The sequence below is a fragment of the Acanthopagrus latus genome, chromosome 5, assembly GCF_904848185.1.
Source record: "Acanthopagrus latus isolate v.2019 chromosome 5, fAcaLat1.1, whole genome shotgun sequence".
NCBI classification, from domain to species: domain Eukaryota; kingdom Metazoa; phylum Chordata; class Actinopteri; order Spariformes; family Sparidae; genus Acanthopagrus; species Acanthopagrus latus.
In genome coordinates this window covers 10,898,830-10,919,823 of record NC_051043.1, presented here as the reverse complement: position 1 = coordinate 10,919,823, position 20,994 = coordinate 10,898,830, and the positions used below count along the sequence as shown (strand labels likewise).

Below are 20,994 nucleotides of genomic sequence, written 5' to 3'. Positions count from 1 at the left end.
TTTCCCTAATTTAGATCTATTTTGATTGTAGATTTTATTGCAATCCTTTTCACGTCCACCTGTCTTGTTGATCTGTGATGACTGCAGACAGACATTTGCTACTTCAGTGACAACTGTTGTTAACTGCCATTTTGTTTCACCTAGCAGCAATGTGCTTTACAAGGAGGATGTGAATCCAGTGAGACTCAAACAAGCAAAGGAAACAACTAATCCATTGTCAAGTCCGAACTATTTTTAATTACATGTTGACGCTCAGGCATGCAACAAGGTGATTCATCATTTGATGAATCTGTGCAGGAAACTGTTGATACGAAGATAGCAGTGTCAAACAGCCTTTTAAAATGTTTCAATAAGCTGTCAGTTTTGACTTGACAATGCCCAGACAACACCCTGTGCAGTTGTTGCCATCACAAAATGACATGTGACAACTATGGCAATGATATGTGAAAGTAAAACTTTTCTGACCTCTTCACCACTGTTGTTTGTTCTCTTTTATTATATTCTATTTCACACATAAACAAAATACACAAACTCACACATCTGCACTTGTATACTTACAGGGCCCCCTTCTCAATGCATTGCATTCTTTTGCTCATGGCCCTTACCCTAACTGTCACTACAAAAAATGCGTAACTCCAATTTAAGGGCCTTGAGTTCATTTTCTTTCCAGAAGATACTACTACTCTGTGGTAGTACAGCTGTCAACCCCCCCACCCCCCCACAGCCACTTTGGCATCAGGCATTTGCTGGTAAGTTCTCAGCTGTCTATGCCCTAAATAGACCTTATCAGGAGCAGACCATCTTTGAGGGGGTCACTCTCACATAACTTGCTTACAGGAAAATAACAGTTATATTCATAAAGTCTGGGACAATGCAAAGCTGCGGGAGGGAATTTTTTTTACAACACATATAATCATGGTTTATGATGACCCCTGACCAACGCTGTTCTTTGGGGTTCTGGTATGCTTGGGGTGAACCCCTGTGTGTGTTGAATGGCCCAACTTGGCTCTGTCCCACCTCATTGAGATTCACCATAAATATAAATTGAGGAGTGGGTGGGGGGAGGTCACAGAAGACAGGAAAAGTTTCTAACAAACACTAAGGACTGGAGATCAAGACCATCTACGCAGAGACACCACAGACAAACGCCACACAACCCTAAAGGTACTATACAGCTATAGACATCTGGGTTTTTTGTTCATTTGACTGACACTCTGGTATGTAGAGGGTACTTAGAATAAGGACACAGGGAATAGACTGATTGCCTATCAGGAAAGCAAGAGGAGATGGTGTCTGTCCATTGGGAAAGTGTCATTCATTCTAATGCTCTGACTGGGGTGCGAGACCATGCCCAAATAAGGCTTGAGGGGAGGCCATTTAAAGTTAGAGATAGCATGTGCATGTCCATGTGCCACAGAAGACCTAGGTCAGCAGGATACTGATTAGCAACAATGGTAAGAGTAAAATATTTTCTAATTCTATAGCAGTTTTAAATATATAATTATAAAGGCAGATTATGAAAAACAAGTGTTGAAATGACAAACAGGTCTAAGAGCAGATTTGTTTTAATCTGTAACATATCATTTGTTCGTTTACAGAAATCTCTTTATGTGATTGTAAAATGTGACTTTGGTGGCTTTATTGCAGTTAAAATTCTACATAATTTGCTTGTTTGACTGATGAAACTAAAATTGTGAAATTGTGCTTTGGCTGGTGAGCTGTGAATTGATGAAACACAAGTTACATAATATGTAGACTTTGCTTGTCATAATCAACACTCCGTCTTTCGACCAGATGGGAGACCCGATCCAGTTAAAAGATGAGGGGAACAAACACTTCCAGGCAGGAGATATTGACAAGGCCATTGAGTGCTACACCAGTGCCATCAAGGTGTGCAAGGACAAAAAAGTGCTCGCTGTCATTCACAGGAACAGGTCCGCATGCTACTTAAAAAAGGTAAGCTGTTTGCTAAAGTAGTATAAAAACAAACACATATAAGAGATTATATCTGCAATGTTGTTGGCAGTTTTTGACTTTTATTAAGATACCCCCTGTTTTTCTCACAGGAAAACTATGCTAATGCAGCTTCTGATGCATCTAAAGGTAGAGTAATGAATACAGAAATACAAAATCAAACCCAACATTAACAGCAATGACACCAAAACACTGACAAAATGAACTTAAACCAAAGGCCAAGGACTCATCATGACTCTTTTTGTCTCTCTTATAGCAATTGATGTTGATGCAGCAGATATCAAGGCATTGTACCGCCGTTGCCAAGCTCTGGAGAAGCTAGGAAAACTGGACATGGCTTTCAAGGATGTGCAGAGATGTGCCACTCTTGAACCAAAGAACAAAACCTTCCTAGAGACTCTACGCAGGCTGGGAGCAGACATCCAGGCCAAGGTCAGCATTAAAGAAAACACAGCATACTGTGAATAAAAAGCACACAGAATTTTAATCTACAGAGCTAAATCCACATTGCTATACATATTTGAGAGGTCAACAGTATTCAGCAGTTTCTATACTGAGGAAAACTGACACTGAACCGCTTGTATTATGACTGGGATGTGTCGGCGTCAGGAAATAATGAGTGTTTGTTTTGATTCTCCACAGCTCAAGACAACATTCTCCACAGATTCGAGGGTACAGAACATGTTTGAGATTCTCCTTGATGATGAAATGGAAAAGGACAAGAGGGAAAAAGTGAGTATTCTCTCTCTCCTTGCTGTTTTTTTTTTTTTTATTGTTTGTTGGGATGTGGCTAAATGTATGTGGTTTCACTTCTGCTAATGTTTATGTGCTTTTATGTCTAGGCTGCCAATAACCTGATTGTGCTGTCCAGAGAGGATGCCGGAGCAGAGAGAATCTTCCAGAATAACGGAGTGCCGCTGCTGCTCAACATGATAGAGACAGGCAAACCAGAAATGATCCTGGCTGCTGTTCGTACTTTGTCAGGAATGTGCACAGGACACAAAGCTCGGGTGAGCATGCTCCCAAAAACTGAGTCAAGATGAGAGAATTGCGAAAATGGAAGAGTTCATGGAAAGCCAGACCAAGACAACAACACCAACTGTGTAGCCTCTTCCAAACACAACACATTTTAAAAGAATATCCTCCACTATATGATCCCATTGAGAAAAAAAGTTTTATATTATTTACATTGTATTTTTCACTACCCCTAAACAGGCCATGGCTATTATTCACATGGTGGGCATTGACAAGATGTGCAGCATCATGGCTGTTGACAATGAGGAGATCGCACTGGCAACCTGCAACCTCTTCCAGTGCGTCAACGACTCCCTCACTGGAGGAGATCATAGGGAATATGGGAAAGAGGAGGCCTTGGTTCTGGGTGAGAGAGACTTATCTGTAAGAAGTAGATTACTAGTACAAGAAGTAGATTTTACTATGAAAACTTAGTCAGTGCTTAATTATGAATCTGCAACTAATTCCAGTGGAATCACAGTCATAATGTAAAGGGGAAATGACAACGGCTATGTTGCTGACTGAGACGTACAATCTGTTATTTCACCTGTCCCTCTACAGATGCGTCTAAAGATCTGAAAGACATTCTTCTCTCTCTGCTGGAAATGGTTGCTAGTAAGAAGGTGTCTGGCCATGGCAGAGACCAGGCGTTGAACTTGCTGAGCAAAAACGTACCTCGCAAAGACAAGAAAGAGAGAGACAACTCCAGGACGCTGTTCACTATTGACCACGGTGAGCCAGACAACTGCATCAGATCACTTATTCGGTTTGAGCACAAGACCACTGCTGCATCCCAGACTGCCTGTCATGAGATATTGATATGTATTTTTATGTATATATGTGTTCGTCCTCCAGGTCTGAAGAAGATCCTCAAGGTGTGTGGTCAGGTTCCTGAACTACCAGACCAGCTGCCCCTGACAGACAACACACAGCTGATTGCAAGCGTGCTCCTCAACAAGCTCTATGACGACCTCAAATGTGACCCAGAGAGAACCAACTTCAGGGAAATTTGTGATGAATATGTTAAGTACGTCTATAAAATGCAGAGTCACCGGGAAGCGCTGTGGCCAAGGCTTCGTAGATTGAGAATTAGCCAACTCACATCATCCATTATGCTTTTTCACTTTTTCACTTTTGTTTTGTCTTTTGTCGTTCCCTTGTTGTCCCTTCCATTCCCATTAGATCCAAAATCGACCCTAACAACATGGACAAGACCATTCATGCTATCAATGCCATCTCAGGACTGCTTCAGGGTCCATTTGATGTTGGTAACGCTCTGGTTGGACATCAAGGCATAATGGAGATGATGGTGGCGCTGTGCGGCTCTGAACGTGAGGTGGACCAGATGGTTGCTGTGGAGGCGCTGATCCATTCCTCCTCAAAGATGAGCCGTGCCAGCTTCATCATCACCAACGGTGTGTCACTGCTCAAGGACATCTACAAGAAGACCAAGAATGAGAGGATCAAGATACGAGCACTCGTGGTGAGTGTACACCAAAATGGGAAAAGGCAAAGGAGTAGAATTTAACGAATTTCCGACTATAACAACTTTTAGATTTTGTTTGCATGTGTATTGTATGTATGCTCATGTCCATGTCCTCTCCAGGGTCTCTGTAAACTGGGTTCAGCTGGAGGTGATGATTACAGCTTGAGGCAGTTTGCCGAGGGCTCCACAGAGAAGTTGGCCAAGCAGTGCAGAAAGTGAGTGCTCACACGCAGAATGTTAAAGAATTGAGAGGATTATTACCCTGAATGATCGACAAAATGGTGGTGTGTAGATATTGTTGTTGAAACCTTGTTAGATGTATTTATTTATTTTTAAATATATGTATTACCTTATTAGTTATGTAGTCCTATTTTGATGTAAAGTTTTGGATACAATTCATACAGCATCAGAATGTACCATACAATCCTCCAATTCAACATCATCACAGCCTCTGATAAATGTTTCTTATTTCACTCCTTTAGGTGGCTTTGCAATCCCCAGATTGATACCAAAACAAGGAACTGGGCCATCGAGGGTCTTGCTTATCTGACCAATGATGCTGACGTGAAAGACGACTTTGTTGAGGATGAGCCTGCCATGAAAGCCATGTTTGAACTGGCCAAGGTATGAAAATAATAGGCAGAGGGAAGAATAAAGTGAATGTGGTCGGACAGTAGAAATAACCACTTCCCTGTCTCTGTGTTTTCAGTCCAAGGATAAGACAGTCTTGTATTCAGTAGCGTGCACCTTGGTTAACTGCACCAACTCCTACGAAAAGAAGGAGATCATACCTGAGCTTGTTCAACTGGCCAAGTTCTCAAAGCAGCATGTGCCGGAGCAGCACCCAAAGGTAAATGAGGAAGAAAAACAAACCCAGCTACCCCCCCCAGACAGACCACAACATCTGAATTGACGTAGGTAGAGCAGGAACTGCTTCTCATACCGTATGCATGCTTATACACCGTTTTGTAAACTTGCCTTCCTCAGGACAAGAAGGACTTCATTGAGAGGCGAGTTAAAAGGCTGCTGAAGGCTGGAGTCACATCAGCTCTTGCTGTCATGGTCAAAGCAGATAACGCCATACTGACTGATCAGACAAAAGAGCTGCTGTCAAGGTGAGAGAAAGCACCATGCAGCAAAGTAGTGATGAGTCATTCTGTGTCATCAGAATGTCATGACCTGCTGAAATGGCCCATTGAAACCGATTCTGGGCAATTCATAACATGCTGTGTCGTGAATCGCATGACTTATATTGAACTTTTTTTTTTTTTGTTATTTTGTTTATCTTCAGGGTTTTCTTGGCATTGTCAGAGGATCCCAGAGATCGTGGTATTATCGTAGCCCAAGGTGGAGGAAAGGTGGGTGATATATTTGGAAATCAAAGAGTACAGTTTAACCTATGACACTACACTAAGTCACAGCACATTAGTGCTTCACAATGTTCAGAAAAATCCCCAGAAAACGTCATAAGGATTAACTGGGCCAACTGGCTGCTGCAGAAGCATTCTCCCTGTTGTTCACCACGGTTCTTCTGGCTCTGCCCTCAGGCTTTGATTCCGCTTGCTCTGGAAGGGACCGAGGCTGGGAAGGTGAAGGCCAGCCACGCCCTTGCCAAGATTGCATCAATATCCAACCCAGAAATTGCCTTCCCTGGTGAGAGGGTAAGACATGAAACAGTAGTTGCTTTGTTAATATCGATACACAAAGATTGTGAGGAAAAGGAAGTGGAAATTGACTACAGTCCTCCTAATCTCTGGCTGACTACTCCCTGCTTTTGACTTTTTTTTCTTTATCTGCATGCTGGCACATGATGGACAATTTACTATTGTTTCTGATTGCTGTGTTAGTCTTAATGGTTCTGCCGATGGTTTACATAATCATTTTTATAATTGTTAAAATTGTTTGCTCCTCTGTTTTGGAATTCAGTATGTAAGTATGTTGATTTGTTGTCTACCCCGTGGCCTTTCTTGGTTGACAGGTGTATGAGGTGGTGCGGCCTTTAGTTAACCTCCTTCAGACAGACAGAGATGGAATGCAAAACTACGAAGCTCTGAGAAGCCTCACCAACTTGTCTGGCTTTAGTGAAAAACTAAGGTACATTTTTGCACTTTCACGAGATATTATGTTCATACGTGATAGCTCATTTCTTGCAAGTGACTCAGCTGCAGCTCATGGGGGGGTTTTTTGGTTTTTCATTCGCTTTACAGAGTGAAGATTGTAAAAGAGCACGCTTTGCCAGAAATTGAGAACTACATGTTTGAGGAGAATGACCAGATCAGACAGGCTGCCACTGAGTGCATGTGCAACCTTGTTTCGTGTAAAGAGGTGAGAACAAACGAAAGCACCTGCAACCACACGTAATTACTTATGAGTCAAAATGTGCAACACAATGGATATTTCCACTGTGTCTCAGGTCCAAGAACGTTACCTGGAGGACGGCAACGATAAGTTGAAGCTGCTGGTGTTGCTATGTGGCGAGGAAGACGAAGATCTTCAGAGAGCTGCAGCTGGAGGTCTCGCCATGCTCACTGCTGCTCAGAAGAAGCTATGCACCAAAATGACCAAAGTGGTATGTGCTGAGTGTATGAACACATGGGAAACAAACTTGGCACTGTGTGACACACTTCCACCTCTTTGTGATGCGTAACTACACGGCAGCTCACTGCATCTGTTAGTTCCTTATCTCGACTGATAGAGCCATGGTCCAGGTTGACTTTGAATTTGATGCCATAGGGGGAAAATGATGACTCTTATGCTTTACCTAATTTTTAGGGGATTTTTTTTTGCTTATAAGGCGTAATGCAGTGTTCACCATCTATGGTCATAATTACAGCTGGGGTTTAGCAGCACTGGGATCATTAAGTGCCAAACTTCCCTCAAGTTTTGAGAGATATTAGGGGAATCCTGACTTTGACGTCAGCATCTTTACTGGATGTCTTCTGAGTCATTCTTCAGATGACTAACATAATTACTAACATGACACACACCCAAACACAGCAAGGGCTGTCATATATATACAATAGCTTAATCAGTGATTTTGTGATTCTGTGATTAAGAGATTAACTGCGAGTGTGAAAAAAAAAAATATCCAAACCACCAAGTTTGAGTGTCACTGATGTGATGAGTGATTGCTCTCTCCCAACAGACCACCCAGTGGCTTGAGATCCTGCAGAGGTTGTGTCTCAGCACCGACCCTCGGATACAGCACCGTGGCCTCGTCATTGTCTACAACATGCTCAACTCAGATGACAGTGAGTTGGTCAAGAAGCTGATCGAAAGTGAGATGCTGGAAATCCTCTCGGTGATTGGCAAGGCAGAGGACAATCCCAAGAGGCAGGACCCCATCGACGTGGCACGCACATGCCTAGTCAAAGCTATGGATCTTGGCCTCATCAAACCCTTCAGCAGCCCTTCTTAAAATGCGGCAACAAGAAAAACAACAGCAATGGACCTTCTTCTTTTTTTCCCCCCTATGTTGAATACAGACACCAAATGTTTTTTTTCCACATCTACCATATTAAAGGATTTCACAATAAGACTCAAAATCTCAAACCTGTAAATCAGTGTTTACTTTTGCAGAGGTTGCTTGGGGCTAAAGTTGAAGAATGATTTCCCTTTTGGCGTGACCAGGAATGAGTGTTTTAAGACTGATCAGTTTACTTGTGTTACTTTTATAATGCCTATCTATCTATCTATCTATCTATCTATCTATCTATCTATCTATCTATCTATCTATCTATCTATCTATCTATCTATCTATCTGAGATAGATAGTTATCTATCTTATAGCATCAACTCTGGAGTTCCTGGAAAATGATGCACATTTCACTTCCCCCCTTTTATTCTGTCTGTCATTTTTCATCACGAAGGTAGTGTGTGTGGAACATGAATTGAAAGTTAAAGCAGAGGTGACAGAGGTGACTTGCCTAAAATTTGTATTAAAAATATATGTTTATTTTGTCTCATGTGACACACCTTTTCTCATTGCTGTAATGTGTAATTATACATTTTACATAAATATTTGAACAGAAAATGCATGTTTCCTTCTCTATAGCTTCCCCAGTGTAACATTTAGATTATTGGGAAGTAGGCTGCACCCAAATGGGACGAACCCATTTATACTGGATTACAGTACCTCTTTTTTATGAATATTTCTAATTAAATTTCAGCATTATTTTTTTTTTCAATCGTTTGAATTTCACGTGGCTTTCTTGTGCTCTCTTATCTCACTTATTCCACGAGGCTGCAACTTTTTGCAACAACAACTTGCAACTTCCTTCGGTTTTTTTTTCTCTGATGTTCGTTCTTAGCCGCTACGACTAATATTCAAATTTCCAAAATACGTCAGCGAAAATCATGCAGCCAAGTCACGTTGCCATGTCACTGTGATAAGGGTTAGTTTAGGGTTAAACCCAACCCTAATGTTTAGTCATGTCGTTCAGTCGTTGTGAATAATAAACACATACAGTACAGGCAATATGTGTGTGTGTGTGTGTGTGTGTGTGTGTGTGTCCAGTGGCGGTTTTTGTGCATGGGCGAACCGGACAGCGCTGAGAACGTGAAAGCAGTGCGCAACTGCGCAAGCGCGCAGCTTAGAGGGAACATTGCCCCCCACCAGTGGCGGTTTTGGGCATGGGCGAACCGGGCAGCCGCCCAGGGCAGCATCTCTTTTCCATAACGTATGGGGCGGCACGACCGCTTAAAAAAAAAATTATAGGCGCCACAAAACGGTTTTCCATTATCAATATCGCCTGTTTGAGAAATTGGCAAATTAGCGCCCCCTGCAGCTGCAGGCGCCCCTAGAAGTTGACGCATTATGCACACTGCACAGAGATGCTGGGAAAGGCCAAGGGGAGGGGTTCAGGGGGGACAGTTCACCTCTGGGTCTTTTAAATGAAACGCAATGTAAAGGGGGAGGGTGGGGGGCAGTGGCGGTTCGACACTGAATTACTCCCCGGGCGAGACTCACGCCGAGCGCCCCCCCCCACGACCCCCCTACCCAAAAAAAGGCCACTTTTGGCACAAAAATGTAATTTTTATTAAAACACTATAAATGTTTAAAGTGCACAAACCTGTATAAATAATTTATTTAGCTTAAAATACTTAAGTAACAAGAGCAGAGAACTATAAAAATATTAAGTAAAAACACAAATTTGAAAATATTCACTATATAAAAGTGACAAACATATAGCTTACAATCAGACTGGAAAAGACTCCCCAACACTGCCAAATGACAATGAGGCAATTCTGCACAAAACAGTGCACGATAAAGTGGCAAATGTATAGCTTACGATCTAAAATAAAAATGTATGAAGAGCAGAGAACAATAATACAAAATATTAAATAAAATCACACAAATTTGAAAATATTCACTATATCCATAAAAGTGGCAAATATATAGCTTACAATCAGATTGCAAAAGATTGCCTCCAACACTGCACAATGACAATGAGACAATTCCCCACAAAGCAGTGTCAGTGTCAGTTAAAAAAAATACACTATACACATAAAAGTGGCTAAGTAGCATACATTTATCAAACATGTAAAACATTTAACAAGAGTAGAGAGCAATAATTTGACAACAAAAAATAATTACACTATTGCAATAAGAACAGAAAACACAAAGTAAACTAAAATCGGACCTTTCTGGCCTTTCTTGATGCAAAATCCTCAATAATGTCATCATACAAAATCCGCTCCCCTAGAGAGTGATTGACACTGATGACTGCAAGCCCAGAGAGGCGTTCCTGTGACAAAAGTCAAGACCAAACCAATTCACCTGGGTGACCTCTGAATCGCCTTGGCACCTATTTTTATTAGTCATTTCTCACGATTCATAAAAGGTGCAGGACTCATGGCGTGCATTCATAATATTATGAATGAGATTTGCTTTGTTTAGAAGAAAGTCAAGGTGTGACTGGCAACTAATTACATTATAATATTGTACTATAAATGGACCCCCCCACCAATGTTCCCTCTAAGCTGCGCGCTTGCGCAGTTGCGCACTGCTTTCACGTTCTCAGCGCACAAGAAAATCTATGTAGCACACAAAATAAAAATCAACATAGACGTATTAAACGTCTCTAATTAATTAGACCAATAATATTGCCTTCTGTACCATTTTCCGTCGTAACTCAGTGAGTGATGGTCTAATTAATTAGAGACGTTAAATACGTCTATGTTGATTTTTATTTTGTGCGCTACATAGATTTTCTTGTGCGCTGAGAACGTGAAAGCAGTGCGCAACTGCGCAAGCGCGCATCTTAGAGGGAACACCGCCACTGTGTGTGTCACACGCACCATGAGCCAGCCCATGTATACATCCTAATGACGTGAAACCCCACATCTTTCTTCTAGTGGTCTTTACCTGCCTACATGTGTGGAGTGTCACAGGCTTGAGGATGACGCCTAACCGGAGCGTTTGGAGTTGGTGAGTGTATACAAAGTTTAGCTCGGTTTACATGTGGACCTTTGGATTTTTTTATTTATTTATTTATTTACTTGCCGAGAAACGATCGCCAGTCTGCATCGCGCAGAAGAAGGCGTCGTCGCAGAATAGAACAGCCGCCCGCTGAAAATGCAGCACCCACGTTGAAAACCTTTATGATGAATTAATATAAAGACAAACACGAGTGGCGATATTCTGAGAGCTTTCTGGCGTCTGGAAGGTTAAGTGCTGCAGTATGGGAGGACTGATTTGTGCTGTCTGCCTCTAACTAACTTCTAGATGAGCTTTCTGGTGATAATGGTGTCGGCTGGTGTTAGAGGCTCAGAGTTAAGTTTTTTTTGTGTTTTGTTTTCATTATGCACTTCAAGAAAAAAAGTCGAAATGTCGAGACTATAGCTGAAGTATAATTTTGTGGGTAAAGCTGGTACGCTGAGAATAAAGTCAACTCAGCACCGGATCCATCAGAGCCAGCCAGAAAGAGGAGCGACTTGCAGCTATGCGAGCTTCCTGAGCGATCTCTCTGCCGTCACTGTGCACATAATCTCAACCGCAGCTCGCCCTCTCCTCCGTGCTCGTGCGGCTTTTCATTCTGAACAGACACAGTTTTCGGCACAGTCTCTTCAAAGTCCGACTGCTGACAACTACGCGCTAAAAGAGAAATGTTTGTTACTAAAGCCGAAGTGCAGTTTCCACCAGTTCACCTACAACCCACATACACATGGCATTTTGTCGAGGCAGTCACGCGCGTCGTTTGACGTTGTCTCCATAGGTCGACTTTAATCTTGAAATGTCAACCTTATTCTCCACATTTCGGCACAAGTGCATAATGGGAAAAAAATCGTGCTCCTGACACCGCCCCCCCAGTTTTCAGTTTCAGTTTGAAGTGAGGTTGAATTGTGTGGTTTCTTCGTCTTCTTCTCCTTCAACTTTGATATTGTCCAACCCATGCAGTCCAAGGAGGGCGTGCTAAAGAAGAGACACAGTTCCCAGTACCCTGTAGGCTTAATTCAATACAGTTCAGTAGTACCACAAACTAGATCCTCCCAAAGATGACGATAGATTTGAATCGGCACCTCTCTCAGATGGTTTTAACTAAAACATCAAAACCTTCGCAAAGAGAGGATTCGCTGCAGAGGCTGAGCAACATATATGAGTCAAGCGTTTTGTGACTGCAGTGATTCAGATGACTCACAAACCAAATCATTTAATGAATCAGCAAGAAATAGAAAAGGAAGGAGTACAGTACAGGAAGGAGTCAACAACACAGCAAGGCAAGTAGTATGGATTGGGGAAGCTGTACTGATCTAAGTCATATAAGAAAGTACCAACAATTTTGCCCATAAAACCCAAATTGATGTTGAAAGAAAATTAATGAATAGGGGACATCTAGTGCAAAACTGCTGAGGAAGTGGTGCGCTGAGAGCGACGTTTCAAACAGACTAGACCAAACAATCGGTTCTGTCTGAGTGGTAAAGACAGGAGGAAAAGTATGAATTCCGCAACACTACGTTTCTGATCTCCAACAGGACACGCTGGTGGAAAGAAGCATGTCCCAGCGAGCAACAGTGGCAAGCAACAGGATTCGGTTTCGTGATCCAGAGAGCTTTCTCAGCACTGATCTCCAACATGAGCGGTCGGTTTCTGATCATTTTCCAACTTCAATATCTGTCCATTGTTAACCATCAGACAGCCTATTTATTTAATATGTTTGCCTTAACAGAGTTGATCTTGACCTTTCTGCTGCTGTTATTGCCTGGTCTTGCTCAGTGCTTCCCAGTCACAGCAAATCAAGGTATGTCGTCCATTGTTTACAACAATCTCATGATAAAAAGAGTGTGAGATATTTCTTAGATATACTGTTTGATGTTACAGCTGGAAGCAGACCTTCGCAGCTGTTTTTCTGCAAGACTCCAGGATGTGCTGCCGAGGTGACAGCCGTATTTTGCAATGAAGAGTTGCTTCTTTACAAGTCCAGCATTGAAAACTGTACGGGCCCTCCACCACTGGGGACCGTCTGCCAGCATAATGGTCTGGCATTTGTTGCCATCAATACAAGTGGTGTCTGTGACTTTGAGGGGGAGTTCAGACACATTCAGACTGAAAAATGTAAAGGTATTTACTTTTTACTTCCTAAAGCCCTTGATGTATTGTTCACTGTGATTTCTCATCTTGCAGTCAGTTTGTTCACTTCTCTGCCATGTGAAGCTGATCAACAGTGGAATGATGACGTATATGTTGCTATATGAGAGGGAAGCCGAATCAAAGCAGAGCGATAAATGCAGCGGAGTCCCGACAAGCAGTGTCAGGTTTCATGTTTTCACGAGTAATTCTGACCTACGTTTATTATTACTGAACTACAGCAAAGACTTAAAGTGTATCCTGTTATCTCAATCGCTTTCTGCTGCTGACCTCTGTAGTTGCTGCTTCTACAGTGCCTTGCAAAAGTATTCACCCCCCTTGAACTTTGCCACATTTTGTCACATTTTAACCACAAATGTACATGTATTTTATTGGGATTTTATGTGATATACCAGCACAAAGTGGTACTTAATCGTGAAGTGGAAGGAAATTGATAGATGGCTTTAATTTTTGTTTTACAAATAAAAAACAGGAAAGTGTGGTGTGCAAAAGTATTCACCCCCCTGAGTCAATACTTTGTAGAACCAGCTTTTGCTGAAATGACAGCTGCAAGTCTTTTGGGGGTAAGTCTCTGACAGTGATGCATTTATAGAGACTGAAATATTTGCCCAGTCTTCCTTGCAAAATAGCTCAAGCTTGGTCTGACTGGATGGAGAGTGTCAGTGAACATCAATTTTCAAGTCTTGCCAGAGATTTTCAAGTGGATTTAGGTCTGGACTTTGACTGGGCCCTTCTAACACATGCACATGTTTTGATCTAAACCATTCCATTGTAGCTCTGGCTGTATGTTTAGGTTTGTTGTCCTGCTGGAAGGTGAAACTGCAGTCTCAAGACTTTTGCAGACTCTTAACAGGTTTTCTTCAAATATTGTCCTGTATTTGGCTCCATCCATCTTTCCATCAACTCGGACCAGCTTCCCTGTCCCTGCTGAAAAAAATCATCCCCACAGCATGATGCTGCCACCACCATGTTTCAAGGTGGGGATGGTGTGTTCAGGGTCATGTACACTGTTAGTTTTCTGCCACACATAGCGTTTTGCATTTAGGCCAAAAACGCCAATTTTGGTCTCATCTGACCAGAGCACCGTGCTCCACATGTTTGTTGCGCCCCCCACATGGCTTGTGGCAAACTGCATGGCTTTGTTTCAACAATGGCTCTCTTCTTGCCACTCTTCCATAAAGGCCTGATTTGTGGAGTGCATGACTAATAGTTGTCCTGTCGACAGATTCTCCCACCTGAGCTGTGGATCTCTGCAGCTCCTCCAGAGTCACCATGAGCCTCTTGGCAGCAATTTGTCTACTAACTTCTTACAAACAGAATGGTGACATCATAGTCACATTGTATACAGGCAATATATCTTTGCTGATGTTTGTATGATGCTGTTCCATCTAACAACACATAATAATGCTGCTCCTGTTTCCTCAAATAGGCGACAGCGACATCTGTGCCTTTCCTATTGGTAAGCTGAGGACACACGATTTCCATCATGCTGCTCACTGTTGTGATCGACCATTGACTGGAAGTTTTTCTTCATCTCTCCTCTAGCTTTCACAGCATCCCCAGCCCCCATAAAGGACCATGCCACACCAGGATACATTGCCGCTGGAGTCTGTAAGTTCTGAACATCAGCAAATCAAATACTTTGTCTACTTACATCCTGTTTCTTCTGCCTCTGGATCATTGTGGTGTCATGTAACAAAAGTAAATTTACTCAAGTATTTTCTTCTCTTCCCGCTTATATTTGTACTCCGCTGCATACTTGCAACTAATTACTGTGCTTGTTTCCTCTGTGATTTATTTGGCAGTTGACATTTACAGTTTAAGAATTTTTTTTGTACACATGCAGCAGGTCCAGTAAATATTGCTTTTTACTACTAATCCAACTTGCTTTTACTCTTTCGCCATCTTCATGCTTTGGCTCAGGGCTGAAATGTTTGTCTGTCAAATGCTGATAATCAGGTGAGAGCAATAATTTATGGGTGTTGTATTTAGAGTTGCAGTGATCAGTTGCATTTGTTAAAAAGTGATACGATTAGCTTGAATATCCACCTCTTGATTCCGCAGGTGTTTTTGTGCTTTTAGTGCTAATGATAGGCTTATCTCTATATTTGTGGAAAAAGAGAAGGACCACAGAGCAACAGCAGGCGAGGTAATCAAAATATAATTTTGCAAAATTCCTTTTTTCTTATGTTTAGCTGTTGTGATGTTGTGTTACCAACATGTCCTGATGTTTAATATGAATTTGTTTCAGTGACCCTGATGTGACTGTAGCCATGACAGTGATGCAAAGCCCCGGAGAAACTGTCGAAAGGTTAGTGGAAATTAAATATGTACTATATAGCCCACAGCTTGTGCACATATTGATTTGAATGTGCTTATTCTGAAATTACTGTTTAAACTTTTAGGTCTACTGATGGCGGTGGTCCCGGTCTGGATGACAGCTGCTGTCCCTCTCAACATGACCATGGAGACCTTGTGCCACACAATACTTTGTGATTTTTTAAATAAACATCCTGAAATATGCTTCCTTCTGTTAACTGTTGTGCAAGTCAACACAGTTCACTTTACATTAAAACTTTAAAAATTACGTTAAAACGGGGATGCCAATACTCTTTTATCAAACAACCAGTCTAAACAGTAAATTAAAACTTAGACAGACCTAACAGATGTATTACTGTCATGCTAATATCAGGCATAAAATGCAAACTCAGGTTTCGCACTCCTGATCTTGCCGGTAGAGGGCATACTCGAGTCTTTTTACAATCTGTTTTTTTTTTTTTTTTTTTTTTGCAGCCAGTGCTGCACGAATGCCATGGTTGTGTGTGAAGAGGCAGGGCATAGAAGCACACACAGGGCTTCTCGCTGCTGCCAGTGGAGGAGCGACTCTTCAGTTGTACACAGTCAGCCTGTGGCGGAAATACGCACTCCGTACATCTTACCTGAAAGGCGTTTATTTGTGTGCTGGGGGTCGACAGTGTGAGGAACAGGGCTTTTTTTCTGTGAGGACTGCAGCAGCCCCTGTGAGGAAAAACATTATTTTTCTACACGACCACACAGAAGAAGATTGGCTGGTAAGGTGCCTGTGAGTTGATGTGTGTAGCCACACAGTAGAAATAGATTTGATGTTCGTTTCTGACGGATCCTGTTCTCACATACTACATTTCGGTGTCAGTATCCAGGTGTTGCGACAGGTGAAAACGCGCAGGTGCGCCCCAGCTGTTTCTGTTCGTGTACAATGTCAGGTTTTCTAATTTCCCCCTAATTTGAATGATTAAAAAAATCACTTACAAGTGAAGTCAAGGCGTACAATTAAACGTAGTTTATTTTTCTATCTGAAAATCTACATCATCTAAGTTCTTGTTGCTGTTATTGTTGGGGAGAGCCTGTCGTGTGAGGACAGTCGCTGCTGTTTGCTGTATCAACATCACTTTTTTTTTTTTTTGCTTCTGTTGTCTGCTTATTGAGGAAGTTTGTTGTTTACGTCTGCAACTTGCGCCGTTAGTGAGAAACTGGAAGTCCGTCTGGTTTGACGGGGACTGAGGCGAGCGTGCTGGAGGTTGTGTCACTCACAGAGGAACAGCGTCGCTGCTTAAAAGCACGTTCCGGGAGTCTGACCTTGGAGTAATGCTCTTCGTGTCCAGGTTTTTTGCTGCTCATACCTGCAGAAAACGGACCGAGGCTTCGTTGAGCCGGGTCGCAGAGAGGTGTGTGCAGTGAGCAGCTGTTCCAGTCCCTTTGGCGCGACATGTGCGGTGGGGCCAGCTGACAGGCTCCCTCTGCTCCTCTCATTTACGGGTGTGAGCGTCAGTACCTATCACGTTATCACCGCTCTTTACAGTGAGCTGCGACATTTCTCCTCCTGGCAATTGGCAGCCAGGTTGTTACTGCGAGAAACGGCTTTGCCAGTCCAGAGAGAAAGAACAGATAAGGTGTTAGCTTGTGTGCTGTGCTGGGAGATTGAGAGGTGTCCAGTGAGCTGGGAATCAGCTTTTAGCGAGCCCAGCCCGAGCAGTGTCCAGTGAGGGATCCGGACCTATGGTGGCATTCCAATAGTTGCTCTTGTGTTTATGACATGATGATATGATCGGGGTTTCTCTCTGCCTTGAGAGAGGATCTTGAAAAACTCTATTGAGAGATGCTTCCATGTAGAAATGACTGTTTTTTCCCCTCATACATGCACGATTTATTAGCTGCCTTTTAAGTTGTACCTACACCATCTCATCTTTACACATCTGTCACAGGGCACACTGTTTGTTCAGATGGCTGAAGACTGAGGTGTATCTGCTTTGTCCTGGGTCTGATTTTGACCCTTTACATGTTATCCTTGTGTCTCTGCATTGGATCTAAAATATCTTCAGATTTTTTTTTTTTTTTTTTAATCACTAATTTTAAACCAATGTGTGATATTAACGATTGAACATCTTTTTTTATTTCAAGCCAGGCTTTAGAGCAGGGTGTCACACAGGATTATGAGCCTGTGGTTTTCCTTATGAATTTCCTGGTCCTTCCTCATTTGACTGCGAGGCAGTCAAATTGGCCTGTTGGGCAGCTTGCCGCAGAGGATGTTTGAAAGTGAAAACAGCTCATGCAAATCCCCCTGCTCTTTCCTTGGGACAAGCACCTGAGCTCCTGCCGCCTGCTGCCCTTGCACTGATATGTTGCCCGTCGTAGTCAGCAGCATCTGTGTATTATGTAATCATTTCCATTTGAGTAGCAGCAGAAGTGCCACATCACTGCAGAGCCAAAACCTTGTCAACACAAATCATTTTTATTCTTCTTGAGCTTTTACTGCGGTGGATCTGATGCTCTTAAATGAGTGATTAAATCGTGATTCTGATTGTAACCGTGAGCAATACTCAGTTGGGCTGCTTTAAGGCAGAAGGCCACCTTTTAAAGGCAACATTAGCACATTTAGTGTTGTATACCCTGTTTGAGCTTCCTGTGAGGAGGTAGCAAAGCAGTTAACAGGGTTAGGATATTTAGTGCGGCCTTGTGACAGGGGTCAAAGAGCATTCTGTGGACTGTGCTCATACTGTACCATGGGATCCCAGTAGTGATAGGACCAAAATAAAAGGCATATGAGACTCATTAAGACAGTTATGTAAGTCAGTGCCCTGAACAGTGCTTCTCAGCCCTCCATCTCTTATTCCTGATAATGGTCTGACTGACCCATGTGAGTCCACACGCAGGGGTGTGGCCCCGGGTCGGGTCTGGTTACATTCAAGATGCTCCGATACAAAAATGCCTCACTGTGTTGTGATAATGAAATCCTTGTAATGTTTGTGTGTGTTTAGTGTGACCTCTCTTCCTCCTACACCCACTCCATTTCTTCCCCTCCGAGGATTCTCTCTCGCTCTCTCGTCTACAGTGTTCTGTTCTGGGTCGAAGTGCTAACGTGCCACGTTCCGTTTGGAAAAGCATGACGAGAGTGTTTGTTTTCTTTCTCAAGAGTTCTTTAAGTCAGGCTATTCAGCAACATGTTGTACTTTTCCACGATAGCTGTTTTTAATCAGATCAGTTTCATTTTAGCCAAGCTGCAGAACGAAGGGGCGCGTTTGATGCAGAATGAGAATTGAGATGATTTGTTGGTTGGTTTTCTTTGTACCACTTGAAAACAATGTGTAAAGAACAAATTGTGGCTTCTACCTTTGTGAGTCTTAGGATTTGGTATTGGTTGCTCTCGTTGACACGAATGAAGTTATTTTCTTTAAGTTTACTATGATTTAAGTGGTTGTGGTTATGGGATGTTGTACGATATATAACATGCTGGTTGGTTTTGTTGTTGGTTGACCTACTAGTGCTACTTTGATTGATCAATTACTAAATCAATCATTAAGCTCATTAAAATAAAAAAAAACCAAAGGACTTTTAAGGCAGATACTGATTAGTCCAGAACATCTCATGATAAATCAGCCAGTATTCATTTTGGCTCACATAATCACACATCATAGACACTTTTAATAACATATATATATGTTCAAAAATAAAGTTGTTGATCTAATGGGGATACTTTTTCTAAATGAATTTAACTATATGTTTGGTATTCATGTACTCTACAGTGTGTGGTTGCTCACTGGCCGACACATGCAGTGATACTGATAAATCCGGGATAAATTAAAATAGGCTGATATATTAGCCATCTCCGTATCAATGTTTGTCAACCATTTACAAGCATGTGTGGTGTTAGTATTGGAGAAATAAAATGATTAATTGCTCATCAAAAGAGGAATTTATTATCAGTAGAGCAAGAGATCGACTAATTGAATGAATACTCCTCAAAGTACAAACAATCAGAGGCACCTTCTCAATGGCAGTGTGCACCGGAGCACTGCTGAATAAGAAGGTGCTTTGTGTTGCAACTTAGACAGGTCAGTGGGCAGTTTGACCCACGTGCTCTATTGACTGGCTGAGGTTTAGGGCTCTGCACCTCTGTTCAGCTTGTGTTGTACACCTAAGCACAGCACAGGCTCCTCTCTCTCTGTTATCTGTTTTATTGTCCTCATTCATCATTCAGGCGGCACTCCTGTCAGCACATACCACATACTACTGATAGCCACCAGGACTTCATAATCAATCTTTTACTATCAGTATACTGTGATCAATGTTCACCCTGGACTAGAAGGTATAAAATGTATTTGGAAGTGAAAGCTCGCCCGCGTTATTTTCCACCGCAGAGGAATGAACAAATAGGAAATCATAGTTGTTGTTTTTTTTTAATTGAATTATCCAGAAGTAGCCTACAGCGTTTTAAAAAATGAATTTGAATTTCCTGTAATAACCATACACAAAAATTGTTAGTATGTGTTGAAAGACAGAAATAAAAACGCCTTAAAACTCGGTATGAAAACGATGTTTGAGTGGTTTAGAGATTTTTAGTCCTTGAAAATGGCCTGTATTCAAGCTCAGCATTCCTTGGTACACCTAGAGTTGATGGCCCTCCCTTAGAATGTTACGATAACCTATCACTTTAATCACATTGGGTTAGGGTTATGGGTTAAGTGCATAAGTAAAGGGGCACTTCACTGATTTTACACATGAAAGACTAGTACACACTGAACAACTCTGTGGAATTCTTCTGTGGCTCAGGAGTCCTGATTTGATGTCAGCAGGGTTATCTTGGCTTGAATTTGGAGAATACAGATTTACAACTACCTGTGTTACAAATTGGAGGTGAGAAGTGTGTCAGGACCCACCAGCCGGTGTGAGTCCAACCGAAATTTGGGCTGCGCAATATAGGAAAAAAAATTATTTTGACATGTATCACAACATTCACAATTAGGGCGAATGATAACTATTACATGGTAGTCTGCACTTTAACTGAAATGAGACAATGAAAATCATAAAGATGCGACATTTGTTGGGGTGTGCACCAAAACAAACAAGCTTTTGTAGGCACGAGCAGTCCTCTGGCAGGACAGTACCTCATTATAATGCTGATTTTGCACATTTATGGCAGACATACACAGTTACATTGTGTGTTCAAGTCTCAGTCTCAGCTACACAGACTTCCTAAATTTGTGACTGTGCAGAGATATGTTAATCTTGAAAGGACTGTCAGCAGATGTTAGTTTCAGGGTCTATTAAGTACCTCTGGCTTCACTTTGCAGTAGGTGAATCTGGATGTAGAATTTACCAGTATTATAGCTTTAATCTTCCTGACGTCCAAACGGGAGTTCCCCCTCCCTCCCCGGCCCCCCCGCTAGCAAAATCTGCCAAAGGAGGCCCACAGCGGTAATTGGCTCGTAATTGTGCTGCTTCGCGCAGTGATTGGTTGGTTTGGAGGGTTGCAGGCAGAGCAGTAGGTTGGCAGCTCTGCAGGAATTCAGATTATTTCGGAGGTTGTGAAGTTTGTTGTTGTTTGATGTTGTTGTTGTTATTTTGGCCCTGCTGAGACCCCCCCCCCCACACCCCCCCCCACCCCCAAGCCCTCCACC

At 42.3% G+C, this 20,994-nt stretch overlaps 3 protein-coding genes across 5 annotated transcripts in view; all 3 read left to right on the top strand.

The window, feature by feature from the left end:
- Nucleotides 1-917: 917 nt before the first annotated feature.
- Nucleotides 918-8,933, top strand: unc45b (unc-45 myosin chaperone B). Of its 2 annotated transcripts, none has more exons than XM_037097028.1 (20): nucleotides 918-1,164; nucleotides 1,795-1,956; nucleotides 2,067-2,103; nucleotides 2,231-2,406; nucleotides 2,617-2,706; nucleotides 2,817-2,984; nucleotides 3,190-3,355; nucleotides 3,550-3,720; nucleotides 3,844-4,015; nucleotides 4,171-4,471; nucleotides 4,595-4,689; nucleotides 4,957-5,098; nucleotides 5,184-5,324; nucleotides 5,462-5,589; nucleotides 5,766-5,832; nucleotides 6,022-6,135; nucleotides 6,453-6,568; nucleotides 6,682-6,799; nucleotides 6,888-7,043; nucleotides 7,620-8,933. In XM_037097028.1, the coding sequence occupies exons 2-20, from the start codon at nucleotides 1,795-1,797 to the stop codon at nucleotides 7,890-7,892; spliced, it is 2,793 nt and encodes a 930-aa protein (XP_036952923.1). In that variant the 5' UTR covers nucleotides 918-1,164; the 3' UTR covers nucleotides 7,893-8,933. The 2 variants fall into 2 exon arrangements, with proteins under 2 accessions (XP_036952923.1, XP_036952922.1); XM_037097027.1 differs by lacking the exon at nucleotides 918-1,164 and adding an exon at nucleotides 1,240-1,454.
- A 1,672-nt stretch (nucleotides 8,934-10,605) lies between these two features.
- On the top strand, nucleotides 10,606-15,583 carry LOC119019539. 2 transcript variants are annotated; one of them, XM_037098249.1, is made up of 9 exons: nucleotides 10,606-10,903; nucleotides 12,448-12,554; nucleotides 12,642-12,713; nucleotides 12,794-13,033; nucleotides 14,490-14,519; nucleotides 14,606-14,671; nucleotides 15,125-15,209; nucleotides 15,312-15,371; nucleotides 15,466-15,583. In XM_037098249.1, exons 1-9 carry the CDS (start codon nucleotides 10,875-10,877, stop codon nucleotides 15,554-15,556), a joined length of 780 nt encoding a protein of 259 aa, XP_036954144.1. In that variant the 5' UTR covers nucleotides 10,606-10,874; the 3' UTR covers nucleotides 15,557-15,583. The 2 variants fall into 2 exon arrangements, with proteins under 2 accessions (XP_036954144.1, XP_036954145.1); XM_037098250.1 differs by having other exon boundaries at nucleotides 10,608-10,903; nucleotides 15,143-15,209.
- Nucleotides 15,584-15,894: 311 nt separating this feature from the next.
- pip5k1bb (phosphatidylinositol-4-phosphate 5-kinase, type I, beta b) overlaps nucleotides 15,895-20,994 on the top strand; it is a 33,117-nt gene continuing 28,017 nt past the window's right edge. Inside the window, exon 1 of the mRNA XM_037098169.1 lies at nucleotides 15,895-16,131. The gene's annotated coding sequence lies outside the window, so the exon portion shown is untranslated. The remainder of the gene's footprint in view (nucleotides 16,132-20,994) is intronic.

Coding starts and splice junctions, on each gene's coding strand:
- unc45b (XM_037097027.1), top strand. Junction 4,690..4,956: donor TTGGCCAAGCAGTGCAGAAA/GTGAGTGCTCAC, acceptor TCACTCCTTTAG/GTGGCTTTGCAATCCCCAGA. Junction 5,590..5,765: donor ACAAAAGAGCTGCTGTCAAG/GTGAGAGAAAGC, acceptor GTTTATCTTCAG/GGTTTTCTTGGCATTGTCAG.
- LOC119019539 (XM_037098249.1), top strand. CDS start 10,875: ATGACGCCTAACCGGAGCGTTTGGAGTTG. Junction 10,904..12,447: donor AACCGGAGCGTTTGGAGTTG/GTGAGTGTATAC, acceptor GATCTCCAACAG/GACACGCTGGTGGAAAGAAG. Junction 12,714..12,793: donor CCCAGTCACAGCAAATCAAG/GTATGTCGTCCA, acceptor TTGATGTTACAG/CTGGAAGCAGACCTTCGCAG.